The sequence below is a fragment of the Pelophylax lessonae genome (genome assembly GCF_965119305.1).
Source record: "Pelophylax lessonae genome assembly, chromosome: 13".
Taxonomy (NCBI): Eukaryota; Metazoa; Chordata; class Amphibia; order Anura; family Ranidae; genus Pelophylax; species Pelophylax lessonae.
In genome coordinates, this window is record NC_138780.1 from 124,687,995 (window position 1) to 124,712,118 (window position 24,124).

The 24,124-nt window shown below is 41.5% G+C and overlaps 1 protein-coding gene across 2 annotated transcripts in view; it reads right to left on the bottom strand.

The window, feature by feature from the left end:
* The window catches only part of LOC309569438 (spectrin beta chain, erythrocytic-like), a 132,411-nt gene that overhangs the window by 27,028 nt on the left and 81,259 nt on the right, over positions 1 to 24,124 (bottom strand). For both annotated transcript variants that reach the window (XM_082275265.1, XM_082275266.1), the window contains exons 17-29: positions 21,262 to 21,464; positions 20,330 to 20,420; positions 18,670 to 18,816; positions 15,720 to 15,983; positions 14,125 to 14,337; positions 12,382 to 12,471; positions 10,658 to 10,936; positions 7,676 to 7,815; positions 5,995 to 6,199; positions 4,795 to 5,169; positions 4,158 to 4,402; positions 2,399 to 2,537; positions 521 to 605 (exon numbers count right to left, since the gene is read on the bottom strand). In XM_082275265.1, coding sequence (XP_082131391.1) covers positions 521 to 605; positions 2,399 to 2,537; positions 4,158 to 4,402; positions 4,795 to 5,169; positions 5,995 to 6,199; positions 7,676 to 7,815; positions 10,658 to 10,936; positions 12,382 to 12,471; positions 14,125 to 14,337; positions 15,720 to 15,983; positions 18,670 to 18,816; positions 20,330 to 20,420; positions 21,262 to 21,464 — 2,476 coding nt within the window. The remainder of the gene's footprint in view (positions 1 to 520; positions 606 to 2,398; positions 2,538 to 4,157; positions 4,403 to 4,794; positions 5,170 to 5,994; positions 6,200 to 7,675; positions 7,816 to 10,657; positions 10,937 to 12,381; positions 12,472 to 14,124; positions 14,338 to 15,719; positions 15,984 to 18,669; positions 18,817 to 20,329; positions 20,421 to 21,261; positions 21,465 to 24,124) is intronic.

Sequence of the window (24,124 nt, forward strand, 5' to 3'; positions counted from 1 at the left end):
TGTCTGTCCTCTGGTTTTTAATTACTTTCTGCTATCTGTATCTGCCCCAAAATTATTTTATCTAAAAATGAAAAAAAGTGCTAATTCTGATAATACGCATGGTATGCTTTGTTGTTAATTAAAAACATTTTCCTATGGATGAAGCCAGAAAAATTAAGCTGGCCATACATTAGTAGATTTTTGAATGAACACTTTTATAAACATGTTTACGGCATGTTGACAATTGACATTAACAGACTTTACTGAACGAAATCCATAACCACTGTTAGAAATTCATTTGTTTGAGAATAATTTTCCATCCTGCTCCTTCAAATTTTCTTGTTACTGCAGTCAAAAACAAATGTTGATTTGACCCCGCTAACTATTAGAAAATTGAGCGAACGTTCTTAAAACAAAAATTTTCAAATAACATTCTACTAATGTACTGTATGGCCAGCTAAATCATGTAGGCCAGCGTGCTGCTTTGCCTTAAATGCATTCTCTGACTAACCGCTAGGTGGCACTATTTACATTTACTTACACACTCGTAACCAGTCCCATCGCTTTTCCCACCTATCCATCATTTCAGCTCTTCTTTCTGCTAGTTGTTCAAGTTTTTCTTTTATCTGAAAAAAGAAGAGGAATGCATTACTATAAGTGTTTTTTACACAAAAAACTTGAACAATTTTCATATATTCACACATTTGCAATCTCAAAACGTAAAAACTTTATAAAAGGAAATGCAATGCCTGTGCTCCCTTGGTCCAAAGTGGATATGTTGCATTGTGTTACACATTTCAACTACTGTAGCAGATCTTGGGTGGTTGATATTGGTTTAGGGACATTGCTACAAGCTAAATTTGCAGGTTATGTTTTCATCGGCTACAGCCAGACAATCCCAGATGTGTAGGCAGTCAAATACTCACCACCTAAACATCTCCTACTAAGCTTAGACCCATATATTGTATACTTTTTATGAATGAAGGGTCAATGAAAAGGATAATCACTATTGTGATATCCTTAATGGCAAGAAGCAAGCATAAAATAAAAAACATTTTCACCTTTCACCTTTCTTTACCCTAAATGCGTCTATTTTAGACATGTTCCTGTTGATTTGAAGTCAAATAGACTGTTCACTTTACAAGAGAAGTTGCACTTTGCAAAGGGAATTTCCACAGATCGTAGTAAATAAAGTGAAGCTCCGCTGTCATCCATCATTCAATCATGTGCAGGCAAAAATACTGTGTTTTTTTGATTTCCTTGCTTATGATTGAGTATTCTTTGCAAAGTGAATTTCCACCATTTTTACTCATCTGGCGAAACCGGTCAAAATCACATAGCGTTCAGAAGCCACCTATACTTCATGCCTTTTGTCATGGCATGATATTCCTTTATCAAATTCTGTCTATGTCTGTTATACCATGTGTTCTTTTAATATAGTTATTTAATAAAATTGGAAAATCTTTTTTCCTTTTAATATTATGTGTCCTGTTTAGTTTTGGTATCTAGATGGAAAACCTGCACCGTTAAAGTCCCACGACACCCCTTCTCTCTTTTTTCTCGAAATATATCATGGGGATGTTGGTGCAGTATTTGACCTCCATTTTATTGGCTCCATTCCTTTGATTCTTTCTTACCATTTTTACTCAGCAAAGTGAACATTTCCAATTTCCAGTAAAAATTCACTTTCCAAAGTGAACATGTCCTACCCCTTTAGTATATCAAACTCAATAAATCCAAATGATGGACAAATTTAAACTGTGTTCACCCTGTCATACCTGTTGTACATGTGTTCAAAGGGTGGCTGTGTAATAGCCGATAATAGCAAATCATTTCACTAGTTTGAGGATTAATTTCAACAATCATGTAATTATTGGCTGTGTAGAGTTTAAATGTAATGAGGGTATTAGTGCTTAAAAGTGCTATATTGCCAGACTCTAACTCACTCTTGCATGTAGAAAAAGAAACAAGACTTTAATTACATGTACCACTTTTTACAAGCATAGGGGTAAAGGGTAAAAATCAGATCCCACCATCCCAGTGAAGTTACAGGGCACAAGTAGACTTCACAGTGCCCATTATTCTATAAATTGCTATACATGATGTAGATTGTATAATCTTCTTTATATTTACCAAAACCACAATGTAAAGCTCTACTTAAATAATATATTGAGTTTGTGTCCAATTAACTAAATAGTTTAATATTAGATCTAAAGCAGATTGTAGGATCAGATTGTGATGGCTATTGCTTGCTTATGACGACTGCCAGTCTGTGGCTAACTATGCCTATGTGTTTAGGCTTGGCAATGACTCTAGCATTTTACCGTACCATGGCATTGAAAATATGTCTACATGCATTTCAAGAACAAAAGTGAAGACCAACCCGACTTATCATACTTTTCGAATAACAAGTTCTTACCTCTTCTGAAGCTGGGTGATTCCGAGCTAGTAATGTTTCTCCAAGGTCAACACAGCTGGAATAACTTGTATTTCTGGCCTCTATTTCAGCCCTCAGTTCTTGGTGATATTTTATCAGTAATTCCACAGATGACACATCCCTGTAAAATATCGAAGGGAATAACCAATAAAACATCAATGGGGCATGAAAAAAACCTGTGATTCCTGAAACATTAGTGAATATACACAAGAAGTGAGTATAGACCAGTCCTAGTAGAATAAGGAGATTTATATGTAGTTCCCAACTGTTCCACAGGGTCACACATAACAATTTTCATCTATGTTTAGTAAATTGGGAAACAAAATGGTAGACCCAAATTTTCTAGTCTGGAAAGACAGTAAGTATGAAAGGTAATTTTTTTTTTAAATGCCATCAGTGACCTGCCCTTCATGCCCCCCTAAAAAAGTATCAAACCATAATACATCTGTAACAGTAACACTGCATCCTCCCTTCCCTTGCAGATAATACATTTTTTTTTTATAACACCTTAAACTCACAAACGACCTACTAATGGCTAATACCAACAGACACTATTCTGTACTATTTCTACTGGACCTCTCTGCTGCCTTTGGCACAGTGGACCACCCCCTCCTGCTTAAAAAACTCCACTCCCTTGGTCTCCGTGACTGTACTCTTCACTGGTTCTCATCCTACCTATCCCAATGCACCTTCAGTGCCACTTACAACTCTACTACCTCCTCTCCTCTTCCTTTCTCTGTAGGGGTCAACCAAGGTTCTGTTCTGGGACCTCTCCTTTTCTCAATCTACTTCTCCTCCCTGGGTCAGTTGATTGCCTCCCATGGCCTTCAATATCATCTCTACGCTGATGACACCCAAATCTATCTCTCCACCCCTCAGCTAACTCCATCAGTCTCCTCATGCATCACCAACTTACTAACAGATATATCAGCCTGGATGTCACATCACTTCCTCAAATTTAACCTATCCAAAACCGAGCTCATGATATTTCCTCCACCACGTTCCTCTTCCCTTGATTTTTCTGTCAAAATCAATGGCTCAACTATCACCCCATCCCCCCATGTCAAGGGCCAAGGACCTAGGTGTAATCCTGGATTCGGAACTATCCTTTCGACCCCACATCCAGTTGCTGTCCAAAGTTTGCTGCCTCAACCTCCGCAACATCTCCAAGATACGCCCCATTCCTAACCAACGACACCACAACGCTTCTAATCCACTCCCTGGTCATCTCTCGTCTCAATTACTGCAACTCCCTCCTCATTGGCTTACATTTAAACAGGCTATCCCCCCTTCAGTCCATCATGAATGCTGCTGCCAGGCTCTGTCTTTTCCCTCCTGTCAGCCCTCAGAGCTCTGCTCACTGAGCTGTATAGAGTGTATAGAGTGTAACTTCATAGAGTATATAGAGTGTAACTTCAGCTCTCCGCCCCCTGCTTTCTGAACTCTCAGACAAACTTATAAATTCAGCACTTTGACCTGATGTAGAGAAGAGAAGACTGCAGACAGACAGATACAATTTACAGTATGTAGAAGGATTTGTTTCATCTCTGTGTATCACCTGAGGATAGTCCCTTTGCTGGGTATATGTGAGGGTTTACAACTTTAACTATCCAATGCATTTATTTTATTTTATTAAAACAAAGTATAAAATATCTTCATATACTGGATTGCCAAATGTTTGTGTACATTATGATAATGTCGTTTGAACTTCCTAACTAGAAATGTTCATATGAACAGTTACCTTGGCTTTTCCTGGGTTTCGATTTGTCTAATAATGTTTTCCATCCAGAGCATCAAATCACGAACCATGCTGAAGAAGCGGAACTTCTCGGCTGCGCTAACCAACTCTGTTCGCCTACCATCACTGGCATCCAGTAGAGCTTTCCATGCTTCCGTCACCTCCCGCTCCATCTTCTGTATATCCGTAGCCTGATCTCCTGCATAGGCAGAGTACAGCCGTGCTGCAGTCTCCTGAAATGCCTGAACCTGCAATGATTTAAGGCTTCCATCAATCAGTTTTTGTTAGATAGCATAAGACAAATAAGTTATCAACTTATATGGCTTACAGTTCACCTGTCATTTTGCATGAAACAATATGCTGGTTGTATTGTACTGATATTTCAGGTTTGTTAGATGCTGGATTTATACAATAATGTGACTGTATTTATGAAATATTTGAGCTTCAGTTTCTAGGTGTGCACATCCACTGTGGCCCTTATGAGGGCACCCAACTCACCAAGTTGGATGATTTATTTATTATATATCATGAACAAAACAAAAGGGCATGCTGGAACACAGTTATGGACTAAACCTTTAATTTGTTGACAAACTCAATAGACTTCAGAAAACATATAACTGATGCATCGATATGTACATACCTGTGACCCAATGAAATGGAAATCCCTCTCAAAGGCCGTATGCACTCTGTGAAGAGACTGGGCTGTATGTACATCACCACCCAACTCCTCTGGTAGCTCTTTGTGCTTTTCCTCAATCAGGCTCAGGATCTCTGTACCATCGTAAAAGAACTTGTGGAGATCATAAGAGGCAGACAACAGCTGTACACGAGTGTCAATCAGTTCCAGCAGATCTGCCCAGCTCTCATTCAAGTTGTCCTTCCATTCTGCAATGGTTGCAGCCTCAGAATGTCCAGCGTCAATCAGCTCTTCAATTAGGATATTCACATTGTCAATCCGCTCTTGGCCAGCTATTCCTGTCTCTTTGGCAAAATCACGGAATTTATCTCGGAGCACCTGTGAAATTTAATTCATTTTCATTTAAAGGAAATTAAAACAAAACTACTATATACATACAATAACTAGTAGAAATGTACTGCTGACCTTCATAGGAAATGATGGGCCATTCTACAGAAAATAGAGATGGTCTTGAGGTGTGGCACAGTGGATGAATTCCTCAAGCGCAAGATTTAAAGCAAACGAAAGCCCCGTACACACGTTCAGATAATCGGACGACTTATCGTTCGCATTTTGTTGCATGATACTAACATCGAATTCAACAATGCTTACTAAACGTATGATTTTTATTGTACGATTTGAGAAAAGCTTCCTGGTTGCTTAGCTACGTATCAGATGGTGTAAAACAAAAACAATGGCAGCCAGGCTTTTTCCGTGCTATTTTAGTGTTTCTGATCATGCACGGTCTTTGTCGATCAATTTTTAGCGGACGCATAGTGTACTGATGAAACGATTGTCGTTCGCGGGGCTATCATACGACAGAAGTTTTCCTGTTTGTTGGGTGAACTGTCGTGATCGGCTGTCGAAAGCTGTGTACTAACGATCAGATTATCGTGCGATCAGGTCGAAAGCGAGTTTTATCATATGATTATCGGAACGTGTGTACGGGGCATTAGGCTCCTGGTGAGCCATACGTATTAGCTCTGGTAATCATCCCTCTGGGACAGGTAAACAAGGACTTGTTTCAGCCGCAGAAGGTAAAGTGGGTGGGCTAGGGAAATGTTTTTGAAACCACTCCTAATCTTTTAGGTTGGGAACTCTTCATAATTTTGAACACTCAATCTCTACATATTAGCTATAAATAAGATTTTAATGTGTGCTTACAGTCACGTGGTCTAAATCTTGACCCATCTCCTGGGATGAGGCTTTGACATCTCTCTCTGCAATCCATTGCTCCAAGTCCTCCACTTCACGCCTCAATTGAAACATATGATAGATATTGTCCAAAATCCGCCTTCGTTCATCTGCCATGTCTCTCAGGGCTGTATACTGCTTCTCTAGATTGTCCTGGTGTCGGATTATCTGTTCACTACAAACAAAAGACAATGTAAGTACCATCTTTGGCAGCCTGTTAATGGCCATACGCAAGGAGATTTTGCTGCAGTGTACAAACCTCAGGATTTGTTATCTGTGTTTTTGGCTAAATTAGTAGGGATCCTGCCAAATGCCTCTTCTTGAGCAGTGTGCTATCTCATCAGAAGATAAAGTTTACCTAAATTATCCATTACCTGATTACTCCTCCCCCTTCCTCAACATGCTAATAATATTTTTTAAATAAACTTTTCCTTTTTTTTTTTCTTAGACTCAGTGATGTCATCACTCTGTCTCTGTACTTTTCCATGGAATACATGCAGATCATGGCTGGTTGGAGGGGCTGGCACAGTGCTGTACATAGTTTCCTGTAAACATCACAGCACCCTGTCCCCATACTCCACTCCAGGGCCCTCAGCCCTGATGCAAGCAACAGGCTGGTATTGGAATGAGTCAGTGCTTTAAGTGGCCCAAAAGAGGTGCCGGTACTCTATTATAGCCTATAAATTTTGTCGCCCCCACCCCACATCAGGGTCCCCACAGAGCATTCCCCCTGGCCTGGGCTTGGACTCCGGAGCAGGGGGACTCACTGGTGGTGACTGGTCTGGCTCTGGAGTGGGAAATCTTGTTGGGGGGGGAGGCAATTGAGGGCGCAGATGTCCAAAATGAGCATACTGGTACGCTAAGGCGCACGGGGAGGTGGCGGTATGCTCAAGAGCCATATTTGGAAGTGGCGGTACTGAGTATTAGTGCATACCGGCCCACTTAAAGCACTGGAATGAGTTATACAAATATCAAAATGCCTTGATGAGTGGTTGTCAGTCTGGAGGAGAAGAGCATTCATAGGCAGACTGCATTTGCATACAGACTGCCCTGGGTAATGTTTAAAATGTGATGCTGATCTTTCATGTGTGAAGGAACAGAAATCCGATAAATGAAAGGGGCAGGCCAGGGACAGTAAGGCTTGGGAGGACTTGCTGCAACTTTTAATACACACCTTGAATGCTTACAGTGAAATCATATTAAGAAATTTTACTACAGGAGAGGGGCCTATACAAATATGCAAGACTTCAGGTTCATCTTTAAAACTTGAAGGCATACTCATCAATCATGGATGTATTTGGGGACTAATATTTGAATTCTAGCCATCTAAAGTCATTTTTCCTGTAAACATGCAGTTATGTGGATAATATGGTTGTTATCAGCATTTATCTGTCATCACAATCACCCCAGGGATGACTACATTATAGTTCTTCTATACACTGGTACTGCCAAGAGTCTGCCATAGGTTTTATTCAATAACATAACTGACACTCTAAAAATCATCAAATATTTCAGCAGTGCAGAAGTAATGGTCTACTGGGCTGCTAACACCTGCATTCAGAACTAACCATTCATTTCATATACTCTTGACTAATGAGATATTATTGTTATTTATAGTAGGAAGAGGTGCCTATTATCTATCTGTTTATACCCATCGGGATGATCCAAGGCCAGCAGTTTCTGAGATTGCTCTGCCAAATCCTTGATATTTTTTCCATACTGTTCAATGCCTTGTTGCAAAATCAGGTGCTTCTTCAGCGTTAACACCACGCTTTCTTCATCCTCCATATCCTGAAAAAAATACCAATTCATTTATGAACTCACTTCCTGGCCAAGGGTTAGAATCTTATGAAATCTTGGGATTGGATTAAGTATGCCCTTGGTCTAAATAATGCTAGCAAATCTTTCACAGTATCTTCTGTGTCATGATCCTTCGGATGAGTTCATGGGAACGCTGAGTATCACAAATCTCGCAAGAAGAATCTTTAAAACTGTACAGAAGCGTCTTCCCACACTTTGGCTAGTATCAAGAGTTCAGAGGCCACCTGAAGTCTGACACTGCCTGTCCGCTACCCGACTTCACATACTCAACTTCTGAGTGTGGTCAGTTAGCTGATAGAGCAGTAAATGTCCATCTTCACATTATCCTCAAGTACCTTATTCAGGCTGCAATGTCACATTCAGGTAAAGAAAAGCTAAATATGGGGGTATATACACAACATCATTTTAAGGAAGCCTGCACAACTATATGAATTAAAGACTGAGTTTTCAGATTCCTGCAAAAAATATGATTTATTGTCTTTAAAGAAGTATGGCCAAAATTTTTTTTTACTGTACTTCTCCTAGTTAGTTCTGCACTCCTCTGACACGTTTTCAGCCAACAGGGGGCTACAGCGTTGCTGATGTCACAAAGCCGGTCCAGGCTCTAAAAAGATCCTGACCATATAGTTGAGATTCACCCAGATGCCTGGACCGGTAGCTGGCGCAGCCTCTCAGTGAGCCACTGAAAGCTTGAGCCAAGCGCTCCCGCTCCCTTCACAGCCCCATGCGCCAGTGAGCACTGGAGGGAGAGCCGGTGACTGACAGTCACCAAATCCCTGCAGGCTGAAGACTGAGAGCAGAGTGATCAGTGGTGTTTGATCACTCAGTTCTAGGTCTTAGAGCCGGTGGGAGACAGATGCAGCATCAGACCAATGCTGCATCCACCTATGTAAATATATATATATATTTTTTAAATGAACCCCATACTTCTCTTTTAGGCTAATTTAAGCCAATCTTCTTTAGACATATGTATTTGGCAAAACTATGTACAGTTTTTTTGCGTAGACAGTAGATGCATGCATTTTGTGGTGTGGTACAATATTTCCATCAATGATAATGATTAAAAATAATAATGCCCTCATCAGGATCAGTTCAACATAATTTTAGACCTATTTAGGATGTAGAACAAACAGCATGAAATTCTACAGACTTAAATCCTTAAATGCCTTAGTTAGTATATGGCCTAACGATGAAGCCTTCTACACATGATGTGCTCTACAAACAATTCTGGGCATCACTATGGCACCAGTTCCTCATCAAATTGACTGCCTAGATACTAGATTAGCAGTGGGTGATATCTTAATTTTAAGTAAAAAGCTGGTTCATTATTGTAGACTTAAAGTATAAAAGAAAATAGGTGTCCCCACAATATAGAAAAAATGTGTCAGATCGTGGAGAAAAAAAAAAGCTTTACACGGTCAATTTAAAGTGGATTTATAATCTAAAAAAGTTAGGAGGTTGAGCTTTTTGGCAGAAGAGACTTTGCATGTTTTTTTTATTTTCAACAAAACTCATTCCCCTTCCTCCTAGCAATTATTTTTCTTGTTTTACTGATTTTTACAATGCAAAGTGCAGTGTACACCTCCTGCACCTGCAAGCTGTCAAGATTGAAGACAGGTGCCACGACGATGTGACTTCAAATTGCATGTGCAGGAGTTACATCACCAGTGGCCACCCAATGGCTAAAGAGAAGATGATAGGCAGACACAGCAGAGATAAAAAAAAAATAGCAGCAGCGGCAGATAAAGGATAGGGATTGTGGAGCTCTCAATGTTGGAGGAGGGCAAAACCAGAGATACATCTGACATTATATGCAAGCATATTATGGTAAGAGCTGGTGACCCTTAACCCCACTGCAGTTCCACTTTAAATAACAATAATAAAAAAATCAGCTTTCCAGCACACCCTGGTCACGAAGCTCTGAGATGCTTTTGCAAGGCAATGAACTGCATTGGCTGCAGAAAATGCTGGAGATCCTATTTTCTATATTGTCTTCTATATACAAAATTTTTCTGCATGATCTTGCATTTTTTGCAATTTAGGGGGCACCTATGAGACAGTGTATGCATTTTTTACATTAGGCCCACTTTAACAAGCTCAAATATCGAAAGATGACTTTACATAGTTTTATAGTTAGTCTGGCTGAAAAAATACAAAAGTCCATCCAGTTCAACCAAAAGAGAATCCTATTCCCACAGTTGATCCAGAGGAAGGCAAAAAAAAAGACAATAAAGCATGATCCAATTTGCTCCAGCAGGGAGAAAAAATCCTTCCTGATCCCCCAAGAGGTAATCGGATATTAACTGGATCAACTTTACCTATAAATATTAGTATCCCGTTATATTGTATGTACATTTAGAAAAGATTCCAGGCCTTTTTTAAAGAAATCTACTGAGCTGACCAGAACCAGCTCTTGGGGTCTATTCCACATTCTCACAGCTCTTACTGTGAAGAAGCATTTCTGTATTTGGAGAATAAACCTATTTTCCTCCAGATGTAAAGAGTGCCCCCTTGTCCTTTGTGATGACCTTAAAGTGAATAACACCTTATAGTTCACTATATGGGCCAATTATGTATTTATACATGTTGTTCATACCCCCCCCCCCTTAATCTCCTCTTCTGAAGAGAGAATAAATTCAGTTCAGCTTATCTTTCTTTATAGCCGAGCACTTTTATGCCTCTTATCAGTTTGGTTGCCCTTCCCTGCACTTTCTTCAGTTCGCCAATATCCTTTTTTTGTGAACTGGTGCCCAAAACTGATCTGAATTTTATGTTTAACACCTCTATTTCTTATGACATAATGAAAGCATACCTTTGACTTTTCATCCCCAATCATGTAAAGCTGTTGCTCATCAATCCAAGCCTCTGCTTCACTGGCATCCACATAATACTGCTGAGCTTCATTTGCTTGGTTAAGGCATTTCTCCCTGTTCAGTGTTGCAGTCTTCAAGTAATTCCATTGCTCTTGTAGTGATTCACGCAGATTTTCGATTGCCTGAGGGTTGATTTCTGGTTCACCTTCCATAGTCTCTGCCCTTTTAATAACATCATCAACTCTTGGCTCATGACCCGCAATTTCTTTCTGTAAAGTCTGAAGCAGAACATTTTACCAGTAATGTATAAGGAATGGTAAGATACACCACATAAAAATGCTCAAACCTGTTTTCAATTTAATTAAATAATGGATCCTTTTATACCTAGTGATTACTGAGTACCTTCTGGTGTTATTTCAACTGTCCTTTGGCATTAGTATACATTTCACTGCCATCCCGTAACCGTGTGGTAATGGTTTCCAAAGAATTTACTATATTTTTCAAATTAATTCAAAATACTTCAAGATATCCTTTTTATACACGACAATCATAAAGTGAGCCTGTAGTTATCTCAAACACCTAAGGTCCCAGCCATCACTTTTTATTTTAGTGGTGGCTATATATGCGAGTTCTTTTTTTCAGTTCTTTTTTACCGTTGTTCGATTTTATATTCTATATACACTGTTTTTGTATCAGTGTTACTGAATATTTTATTAAATTGATTTTTACTTCATACTACACCATGAGCCTCTCCCATTTTTTTATATAATTTAATCCTTCCATGACGTGCTGAGTCAATCTACGCATTGGAGGTTCTCTATGAGGCTGGAGGTTGCTGACTACTTTGATGTCCCAAAAGATCTGGTGACTGGTCGCATAACACTCGTTTGCTGTCCTATAATTTAGGGCTCTTTCACACAGTCCGCCTCCGTAGGCGGATCCGTGCTGCTCAGCGGGGATCGATCCGCCGATCCCCGCTGAGCCGACGGAATAACAGCTCCGTCTCCGCCTGCAGTGCGGAGAGGGAGGTGTCACAGCTCCCGCTGCTCTCTATGGGGGATCGGATGAGAGCGGACCGTCTCATCCGATCCGATCCCCAGGACGGATGGAAAATAGGGTTTCCATCCGTCCGGATTTCACGGACAGGATCGGATACCGATGGCAGCGGGTGTCAGCGGAGGTGTCTCCGCTGACATCCGCTGCCCCATAGAGCTGCATGGAGGATCCGATCAGATCCGCCTAAAAAACTGACAGGCGGATCTGATCGGATCGCCCGTGTGAAAGAGCCCTTAGACAGCATTTGGATCTGGTGAGTTTGCATTTCACTTATTTTCGTTGGTGGAGAGATCATTATCCTGTTCATCGTGACATTGATATGTTCACTGGATTGCAGCTATTGAATGTCGTCACATTTTATTTTATGAACTTTATCACCAGAGACATTTTATCAATTTGGATATATTTTTTTTGAATTTGTTTCTTTTTGTTTATTTATTTTAGCGCTGCAAATTTCTTTTTATTAAAAGTTAGTAGCTCTACTTACTGATATTATGGAAACAATAATAGAAAATGCATATATTGCAAGAAGGAACTATAGTAAAAATATTTATGATTCTCAGATTGCACCCCCCCCCCCCCCCACACACACACACACACACACCCGAGTGCATTTTCATTTTAACTCTGAAAAGAGTTTTGATTCCTAGCTGTTGTTTGGACATACCTGATTCTTCTTTAAAAGCATTTGCACCATCTGAAGATTGTTTCCGTAATCTTTGGATTCTGCAAGTGGCATTCTTTCCTGAACCCAAAGCTGTAAGCAAACAAACATGTTATTGTGTTATAATACATAAGGAGAATTCAAACCTAACATTCTGATTCTATAATGCAATACAGCCATCTGTTAAAGTCCAACTCAAGCCAAAATGTTTTATGTCATTTTGGATAGAACAGGGAAGAATTAGAGCTTCTGACAGAATTTTGTTGTCACCTGTGTCTCTATGGGAAGATTTCCCTTCACTTCCTCTCAAGACAGAAAGTAATTAAAAATATATCCAAAAGGAACACAAACAAACAAAAAATACATATTTAGTAGGGTAAGGAAAAGTTAGAACTAACAGTGTTTTTGCACTTTTTGTCGCTAGGGAATAAACCCTCAGGTGACATCCCCTTAGGGCATAGACTAATCTTATGGCTTACACTATATGGATAACAGTTTATGGAAATGGTTACACCTAAATGAGTTTGTTGGGCATCTTATTACAAAAAAATTGGTATCATTATGAAGGTGGACCCCAATTTGTGACTATAACAGCATCCACCCTTCTTGAAAGACTTTCCAAACTATTTTGGACTGTGTCTGGGAATGTGTGTCAATTCAACCAAAAGAACATTTGTGAGGGCAGGTGCTGATGTTGGACAAGAACGCCTGGCTTACAATTGGTGTTCCAATTAATCCCAAAGGTGTTCAGTAGGGTTGAGGTCAGGGCTCTGGACAGTCATGCTGAAATAGAAAAGGGCCTTTTCCAAACTGCTACCACAAGGTCAGAAGAGCACAATTGTCTAAAATGTGTCTGTAGTACAACCACTATTATTGGAAGTGCCCAAACTTAGTAATTTTGAAGGGGTTTTCACATACTTCTGACTGTGACAGCCCCAATCTAGGACAGCCCCAATCTGGGACAGGGGCTTTTGGAGGGGACTGCAGTCTAGCCTCTTGTCTACTGACACTGGTCTCTGGCACTTGAGGGGGCTCTATTCTTAGGGAGGTGTGTGCCTGGGGGGACCTTTGGAGTAGTTTTATTTCAGATTCAAGTAACCTATTGTTTCTGTTTGTTTGCTAACTCTCCTGGAGAGTCCTACAAGATGTGAAGTAGTGTAGTCTTGTGTCAACTTTACCTCAGCTAACCATTTTGGGATGTTTACCCCAATGTGTAATATTTGTTTTTTTTTTTTTTGTTCATGTGGTGTGTGCCCCTATTTTTGAAGTGTATAAAAACCTGTATTTCTGTTCAATAAAGTTATTCCTTTGGTTTTACCTAAACATCTTGTCTGCGTATGATGCTTAGGGTAATGGGCTGGTATTAGCTACTGGTCGGCTAGAAAGGTTTGGAGGTCAGGAGACACCCCAGGCGGTCCATCACACTGACTATATAGTGTAAGTGCAATCGCTAGTGTCCACAAACCATACAGATATATGGTCTACCAGCCATGCAGATATATGGTCCACTAACCAAACCAGGAAGCAATTAGTGCAGGCACTAGAAATTCTTTTACTTCTGCTTCCTACCACTGGTTATACAGTGAATTTTTTGGAGAACCTCTCCAACACTCTCTCCATAAATTAGTGGCATGTGATGAAAGGAAACATTCATCTACTTCCTGTCTCCAAACCACTTAGGAGAAAGAGAGCAGTGTTTCCTCTGAATGATGAGAAGGATGGACCAAAGAGAAGAAGACAACGTACAAGTTCATCTGCCAAATCCCGGTGTAGCTGGTGTACTTGCTTCGAAGATTGTAGCTTTCTTTTTCTTTCCTGAATTGGTGCTTGAAGCTGTAGGAAACGCATTTTGATATTTTGTTCCTTTTCCCCGAATTCCTTGTCTCCAGCAGCTGATGGTATGTCTGGAATAACCTCATCCATTTCTTTTCCTTTGAGATCTATTTGATCTTCTACTCTCTATAGATATACCAATAAAAAAATAATATTCTAAGTTTAGAATCATGTAAAAGGTGTTCATGTCACAGATAGATAAACAAAATTCATAATGCATGGCTTATCGCAATAGCTTTAACCACTTGTCGACCGCCGCACGACTATTTACTGCGGCGGTCAGCCCCTCACAGGCAAAGCGACGTAGTACTACGTCGCTAGCCTGTGAGGCTTCTAGGGAGCGCGCGCGCGCCGCCAGAGGCGCGCTCCCGCTCAGTCACGGACCCCCCCCACGCGTGTGCCCGGCGGACCCGATGTCCGCCGGGCACTCGCGATCGTCCATTACACTGGAAGAAAGGCAGGCGGCTGATGTAAACAAAGCCGCCTGTCATTCTTCCCTGTGTAAGAATGGAGATCAGACGGTTCTACTATGTAGGACCATTGATCTCTGTTCTTACACCAGTAGCCATGTCCAATCACAGTTAGAAGCACGCCCCTAGGACACACTTAACCCCTCCCTCTCCAATACAGTTAACTCCTTCACTGCCAGTGTCATTTTTACAGTAACAGTGCATATGTATAGCACTGATTACTGCAGTAATGTCACTGGTACCCCCAAAAGTGTTAAAAATGTCAGTCAAGGGTCTGATCTGTCCGCCGAAATGTTGCAGTCCCGCAAAAAAATAGCAGATCGCCGCCATTACTCGTTAAAAAAAAAAAACAACAAAAATGACAAAAATCTTTCCCTTTGTTAATAAACGCGATAACTTTTGCGCAAACCAATCAAAATACGCTTTTTGCGATTTTTTTTACCAAACATATGTAGCATAAAACAAATTGGCCGAAAATGTTAAAAAATTTTGATTTTTATATTTTTTTTGGGGAATTTCATATAAAAAAAAGGGAAAAATATTGTTATTTTTGCAAAATTGACGCTCTTTTTTTGTTTATAGCGAATGATCAAAAAATCGCACAGGTGATCAAATACCACCAAAAGAAAGCTCTGTTTGTGGGAAAAAAAGGACGTCAATTTCCTTTAGGTACAGCGTCGCACGACCGCGCAATTGTCCGTTAAAGTCACACAGTGCCAAATCGCAAAATAGTGAGAATTTTGGATTTTCCTAAACTTTTTGTCCCTAGTAGGGGCACACACAATAATATAAGCCAGGCAGGGGCTGTAATCCTTCCAAACTTTGAAGCGAAAAGAAAAAATTGGTTTAGATAAACTCAAGCTGGGGGCAACTCTTCCTTTCATAAAGAACAAATAGGCTGGGCAAAAATAGCAGTAGAATACCCTTTAGGTGTTGTATGTATGCCTGATATAGAATGTCAACTGTAAAAACAAACCTAATCAATACCAGGATGGCTCTATAGCAGCTTTTACTGTATATACACAGATTTGACCCTACCTTGTGTTCACTGAGAAGGATGTTGACACTGGTCAGGTCCTTTCCATAGTCATCAGATTCTACTTGCTGTTCCATGTCTTTTATCCACTTAGCAATATCTGCGAACCTTTGCTCATACAGCTCAGAGCGATGGGCATCAAACAGAGTCTGCTCTTTCTTTAGGGTAGTTGTCTCCAGCTCATCCCATTGTTCATGTAATCCATGGAGTTTTTCAGAGACTGTTGGGGCAAACTTTGGTTTCTCCTGTGCCAACTCATTTCCTTTCTGAAATAAAGAGAGAAGAAAGTGACAGCTGTTTCATAGAATATTAATCCTAAATGTTTGTTGTTCATAGGCTCTATATGAGAAAGTCTCATTGCTATTGATTATACCTTTCACAGTTTGAGGATCTTGTAATAACTGCGCTGGATTTAAATGCACTGGTTTCGGATATTGTACTAAATATACAGATCTGTGAATTGATCCTAGAGGAAACAATTACTCTGTCTCCTATAGCTAGCCATAAACAGATTAAAATTCCCCCTGCACTAGCCGAATTTCAAACAGTATGTAGACTCCACAGCTAGGGAGAGGTCATTTGTTTAATCAACTTCTGTTGAGTGGGCATGTTGGCAAATTTTTGTGATTAGCAGCTTTGGCTAGTGCCACTGTCAGATTGCAGTGTCCCCAAGGGGTTTCTTCCATCTGCCTCATTGGTGTGGATAAAGGAAACTAGGATCTAGCTGTAGCACCCTCTAGTGTACAGTGTAGTGAAGTAAATTTATGCTGACTCATAGCAGTTTGTATGAGTCTAAATTTTGCTGTGGGATCAGGCTGGAAGGCTCTGCAGACCAGACCTCTATCGCCTCCCCCTAGTTCTGGAGGTCCTTGGAAACTTTTAGGAACTAGTGGGTGGAGGAAGGGAGGCAGGGTCTAAATACTGATAGGCAGAGGTCAACTAGAGCTCAGGGCGAGCATGCCAAAACACCCCCCCCAAAAAAAAAACAAAATTGAACACTAATCTAATTGCTCACCACCTAAGCATAAATTCACACTCCTCCCGGTTCAAATCTGCCCCCTGCTGAAATTCCCCCCTCCCAGCACAAATCTTAGTCCCCCAATCCCAACCAGCTCAAATCCTCTCCCTATATGCTCCCAGCACAAATCCCCCCCCCCCCCCCACAAAAAAAAACTATTTTCCCCTTCTAGCACACATCCTCAACCTCTCAAATTTCCCCTCCAAGCCTAAATCCTCTCCCCCACTCCAAGTCCTCCACTTACAGCACAAATCCCCTTCCCCAATCCCCATTCTAGCACAAATCCCCCTAGCACATATACCCCCTTCCCCCTAAAAAAATATTTCCCCTCTACTGTTTTCATTTTATAGCACAAACCCCCCAAATTCCCAATCCTAGCACAAATCCCCCCAAATCACCACTCCTAGCCCACCTCCCAAAATTTACCCTCCTAGAACAATTCATACTCCCTCAAATTCCCCTTCTCAACATGATTCTCCTCCTCCCAAATATCCTTGTGGTGCCCCCCTACCTCACATGATACCACGGTGCCCAGAGCAGCCTCCCCTCCTGCCCACTCCTTGTCCCGGCCCTGCTGATAGGAGTTTTAACCAATCCCCAGGTAGGAGGCCTAGTAGGGCGGTCAGACTGGCCCATAAATATTGAAGAGCCTGGCCAGTGGGAGTTGTAGTCGGGTGGAAGATGGAGTGCTAAGGCTGGATGTCATGAGGCCTGGGAGGGGACCCCGAGGCTGGAGCTGAGGAAGGATTGAAGGAAGCTGAAGAGAGGGATCTCTACTACCCTTCAGTCTCATCCAGGGGACAACTTGGCTAGCATTGGAAGACCTGGACAGCATGAGGCCTGAACAGCAGTCTTATCCAAAGCAGCAGGATTCAAGGGACAGTATTAGTACCTCTACACCCCCAGGGCCTACGAGGGAGAAGGCTGTCAGATGCAATATGCAGCATGCTTTCACAGGGACAGTGACACAGCTAGCCTAAATCCCTTGCTCTGGGACACTTTTTGAAGGCAGCCAGGTGGGCTGATATTTTCTCCAAGTGTTGGGACTTAGTGAGGTTCTACTAAGGGGACACAGTGCTCCTGCATACAGTTGGGTCTCTGCTAGCTGAACCGAGGGGACATAGTGCTCTTATAAGTGTGGGGAATTTGCTATTCACCCTAGGGAACATAGAGCTCCTAAAAAGAGGAAACGTATGCTACTGATTCATGAGAGACTGATATTATTCTGAAGGGAGTACAGTTCAGGATCTGCCTTTTTGTGTACATAACGAAGGAAGTTTGCCCTCAGTTTGTTCTACTAAGTCAAGTTGGGCATCCCATAACCCCTCATCCCTATCCAAGTTGTTTTTCATCAATAAAACAACAAAAATAAGCCCATGGACTGGTTACTGTCTCAGCGTGGAAGTTGGAAAATGCATGTTGCCTGGCTGTGCAGGAATAGGGAACCCCGAGCCTAAAAGCATTCTGTCTGCTGTGCTGTCTCTTTAGCTAAGCCAGGGTGTTCTTAAAAATCCTTTGTCATGTACAACATGTTTATTTGTAAAACAGACATTGTACACATACAGTGAAAACAGATATAAAAAGAGAGTTTAAACCATATAAACTTATAAACTATAAAAAAAATATAAAACTGGCAAAAATGTACATACTATGGTGGAGTGCTTTGCAGGACTATTCTTTTTAAATGGCACCCCAACATACTCTTGTGACAGCACTCCACAACACACAATTATGCACTACTATTTGTTGCAAGAAATAGAAGTCTGATTTTGGGTCCATTTGGTGCCTTGGCAGCCAATTTAAATGAATAGGCTGCCATAACACAACGCATACCATAACACGCATTTACACACGTTAGGGCCACACAGCTGTAAAGGGGCCCTAAAACCATTACAATTTCCCCATGAAGAGTAGAAAGATAATCCAGCATTTACCTCGTCAATGTTTTGAAGTCTGTCTTTGTTGGACTCAATTTCAGCTTTAAAAGCTTGATGTTTCAGCCACTTGCTGTGCAAATTACGAGCTGCTTCATAGGATGTATCTTGAGCAGTTAACATTTTTTCATTGACCCAGATTGCTAGCTGTAAAAACATCAGATAATATTAGTTATAACTGATAGCTATAATTCAGCAGGCACATATTTAGTATCAAACTTGCAGTTTCCATACAGTGGTCTCCTATCTAGATGATATTTAGGATCAACATTTGAACCTATTGTGTCTCTATACTTAATGACCTAATAATTGCTAGGTCATACTAAAAATAATAAAGTATAATATAACATGATTTCAAGAATGCTTTTACCATATATTGTATGTTCATACTTATATCTTGTTTTTAGTTATGGCAAGCTTCCCGGTACTCACTGACACGGTTTTTCCCTGGGTTGCTCTGCCTTCAGCTCCACTTGTCAGTATCCTGGACCTCCTGGCTCAGCATCACACACTTGGTCCACTAGGCCGACTGCCTGTGACCACCTTCCTTGCTGACAGGAGGAGAGACAGCCGTCACCCTCCATCTAGGACCTGGCTTCCCACCCAAAGATGCCCTGTCACATGTGCCCCTGGCTTTTATAACCTATCCCAGGATGCACCACTCTTGTGCCCTCCCACTGGGACAGCCACAAAAGCCTGTGTGTCACTGGCTGGGTTTCCTCCACTGTTCAACAGGCTCCCCTATTGGATACAGTGGGGACACTCCCTCAGACCAAGTGAATCACACATGGACACATGTAACAGGCAAAACTACTGATCAGGCTCCCCTGATAAGCAGATGGAGCAAACAATGCTTTTACCTAGCGCCTACGTCAGAGGGTGCTACAATTTATATTCAAAAATATCAAATTATCCAATACCTGAGATTCTAATAACACTGAAATGCAAATTTGGGTACCTATACATGACTGCCTATTATTACAAGAATGGCCAGGGTGTCTATGTAAAATGCATACTTATAGAATGAATAGGCTCACATTGCTGTATGTTAGGTGTAAGGTCTGGTTCACAGCAGATGTTTTCCAGTGTGTTTAATAAAGTATTTTCCACAGACTTTTTGCACAGTCTTTTCCATTTATTCCAATGACCCTAGTTCATACCAGTTCAAACCAGTTTGGTCAGTTTCACTAACATGCTGCTGCATTTTTTTCTTCTGGAATGCAAAAAAACGCATGTAAACACACCAGAACACATGTAAACGCACCAGAATAGACCAGAACGCACATTGTCCTAAATTAAGATAAGGATTTTTCAAGTGTCAAAATAAAAAAAAGACGAAACGCACTGGAATGCATTGAAAACATGTGTAAATGCATATGCAAAAATGCATCTGGAAAGAAGAAATTGTGGTGTGAACCAGACCTAAGAAAGGTCAGAAAATGGACTAAGTGTCAATATCCTTACGAGCAGGGCCCTCTAGTTCCTCCTGTTTTGAATTGTATTGTAACTGTATTGTCTTCCCTCATATTGTAAAACGCTGCGCAAACTGTTGGCGCTATATAAATCATGTATAATAATAATAATAATCATAATATCCTGCTACCTTTTAAACTTTGTGTTTTATCAGATGATATATTAAAAACACGTTTATGAACTCTACCTCATCACAGTTTTCCAGGAAATCCTGAAGATCGACATGGTCCTTTAGCAGAGCTGATACCTCTTTAGCTTTATTCAAATTCACTGCATATCTGAAAGCAATATTGAATGAATCAATCAAAAGAATCAGATCTAGAAGAATTCAGCGGGAAAAGTTTAGGAAAGTGAAAATAAAAGAAAATACCAAATTTTGTGTTGTCCCCAGAAAAGTAATTGAGGGGAAATCTCTCTAAACTAGTGTTCTGGTGACCTGGGGTCCCTAAGGAATTCCTTAAAATTCCTTTTACTAAATGTGCAAAGATTTGAAACAAACTTTTTTCATGTTGTTATTATGGAGTAATTGAGGAAAATAATGAATTTAATAAATTTTGGACTAAAGCTGTAACCTAACAAAATGTGGAAAAAGTGAAGGGCTGAGAATACATCCCAGATGTACCCATCCGGATGCACTGTATATCCTGGCAGGCATGGTTGGTGTTGGTGGTTCCCCATATTTGGCAGCCTTTCCCCATGCAAAACATTTCTTAAAATCTATCTTTGTTATGGGTCCCAAATATTAAGGCTGGCCAAAAAAAAAAAAAAAAAAAGCTGATCCCTCTATCCACACTATACAGTGCTGATGGACAAATGCCCCTGCAGTCTGACCAGCAGGTCCCCACCCAGTTTTCTTGATTTTCCAATCAAATGATCTCTTAAAGGGAGGATAGCTAGCCACCCATTATGTGCATTTAGGCTGCTTCGTCAGGAACCGGCTGAAATATGCAGATTGCATGGAAGGCTGTTGGGACAGTCAACTGATGTAAAAAGCAGTAAGACAAAGATCCCCTGTATATTGCAAGCTTTGGGAGGCAGAGAACCATTCAATTTCTTACAAATCAAGTCAGGTCCAAACCATTCAATTAATTGAAATCTACGGCAAAATATTCTACTTACCTATCATGAATTGAAGCTGCTTTGTCCAAAGACTTATCTGCAAAAAGGTTTTTGTCACTGTCTAATTTTTTTGCATGTTCTATAGTTCCAACAATCTTCTCTTCATTATTTTCCATGGTAGCTAAGAAATCCTCATGTTTCTTCAGTCTGTTTTGTGATGCTTGTAATGTATTGGGTAATTCGGTGTGAGCAAGAGTATATTCCTACGGAATGAAGAAAAATCATTAAACTTGAAACAGTAAAACTGGAGTGTAGATTACATAGTTAAAGATAAATACAAAGTGGAAATACACGTGAACTTATATGTCAAAGCATTTGCAGTTCTGTTTTGCTGCACCCTGAATTAATATATATATTTATATCTAATACATCTATCTGTAGCTACCTCCTAGTGGGTGCTAGGAAAAGTATATCCATGACCCTGCCTGCTTGTCAGGGGGGCCTTGGTTGTCCAGTTAGGCTGTCATGTGCTGTCAGGTGTGCATGTTGAGCTTGGGGAGTCTCCCCACTGTACTCAATGAGGGCTCTCATTGGGCGGTGGAGGAAACCTGACCAATAGCACACCAGGGCTTGTATCTATCCCAGAGAGGGCAGAATATGCCGCAATGCATCCTGGGATGGGATATAAGTCTGAGGGGAGCACATAACAGGGTGTCTTTGGCGGGAAGCAGAGTCCCAGGAGGGGGGTGACGGCTGTCTCTCCTCCTGTCAGTGTGAGGGAAGGTGTCCTGGGCAGTCGGCCTTGAGGACAGAAGGTTGAGCTGAGCTGTAGAGAGGGATCCAGTGTGCTGAGGACTGTGCGGAGCTGTTGGGGCCAGAGTTTCCAAGAAAGCAGAGTCATGAGTACTGTAAACTGCCCCGGGGTCTGCCTAGGATAGGAGACCACTCCAGAAAGGTCAGAGGGATCCAGGAGCCAGCTAACCAGGAGGAAGCTTAGAAAAGGGGGTGCCTGAGTCTAGGCCCTGAAGAGAAGTATAAGAGTAAAGAGGGTGCCAGTGCGGGCCTGAAGTGTTAACAGCTGCAGCAGTATTTCAAGTAGCTCCCTTAGCCAGGAGGGCTAAAGAGAGCAGTGCAAAGGACTTTGTGTCACTGGGGAAGTGTCAAAGTCAGTACAGAGTTAACCGGACAGCAAGTCAGCGTTAACAAGCGCCAACCGGTGTTGACCGGCAATCAGCCGGAGTCAAGTCAGCGTCAAGAGGCATTTTTCTCAGTTGTCCCATTACAGTGTATAGTCGAGCCAGAGGAGTATCCCACTCATTCCCTTCTCCCATCCAAGTTCCTAAAATAAATACAAAACCCAAAGATGCTGGACTGTTTCTTGTCTCAGTGCTCACACTTGCAGAACATGCTTAAATGTGCGGTTGTTTTATATATATATATATATATATATATATATATATATATATATATATAGATACATATACACTGCTCATAAAAATTAAAGGAACACTTTGAAAACACATCAGATCTCAATGGGGAAAAATATCATGCTGGATATCTATACTGATATGGACTGGGTAATGTGTTAGGAATGAACGGATGCCACATCGTTTGATGAAAATGAAAATTATCAACCTACAGAGGGCTGAATTCAAAGATACCACGAAAATCAAAGAGAAAAAATGATGCAGCAGGCTATTCCATTTTGCTAAATGTAATTGCAGCAACTCAAAAGGGTACTTCGTAGTTTGTATGGCCCCCACGTGCTTGTATGCATGCCTGACAACATCGGGGCATGCTCCTAATGAGACCACAGATGGTGTCCTGGGTGTTTCCTCCCAGATCTGGACCAAGTCACCACTGAGCTCCTGAACAGACTGAGGTGCAACCTGCTGGCGTCGGATGGACCGAAACATAATGTCCCCGAGGTGTTCTATTGCATTTAGGTCAGGCGAGCGTGGGGGCCATTCAATGGTATCAGTTCCTTCATCCTCCAGGAACTTGCTTCATACTCTTGTCACATGATGCCGGGCATTGTTGTGCACCAGGAGGAACCCAGAACTCACTTCACCAGCATAGGATCTGAAAATAGGTCCAAGGATTTCATCCTGATACCTAATGGCAGTCAGGGTGCCATTGTCTAGCCCAGGGGTGGGCAAACATTTTGGGCCGCAATGGGTTCATATATTGGACCCGGGGGCCGGACCAAGAGTAGATGGACGGTGTGTATGTGTGAATTAATATAAATTGAATTTAAATTTGTAACATTAAATGTTTAGATTAATTTAAGGTAGAAATGCACATACCTTTTCTACTCATTTGCAGACTTTTGGTGGTTACTGCTGGTGAGTACTGCTGGTGCGATTACTGCTGGTGGGTAATGCTGGTGGGTACTGCTGGTGCGGTTACTCCTGGCAGTTACTACTAGTGGATAATGCTGGCGGTTACTGCTGGTGGGTAATGCTGGCAGGTAATGCTGGCGGTTACTGCTGGTAGGTAATGCTGGCGGTTACTGCTGGTCATGACATTGGGTACTGCTGGAGGAAGCAGCAGCGGCAGTAGAGAGCAGAGCCGCTGCTTCCTGCATGGCTCCTGTCACAGGCGGAGTCCATATCATAGCACTCCGCCTGTGGCAGAGCCGGAACTATACAGGAAGCAGCGTCTCTGTCACTGTATCCTTTGCCCTGCTCATCCCAGAGGTAGCATACCATACAATGATGATAAGGAGGAGGAGGATGAAGGTGGTGCTGGCCCAGTGCACAAGGCATGCATGTGATGACAGGGTTGCCCTAACCACTCCCCCCCCCCCATAGAAGCCCCTATTCCTTGCACAGTATTAGATAGGAAAGGTGTGTAATATCTCCCCAGACCTCCATTCAGCACACAATGAGATCAATGGAGAATTGTGCATCCACCCCCCATG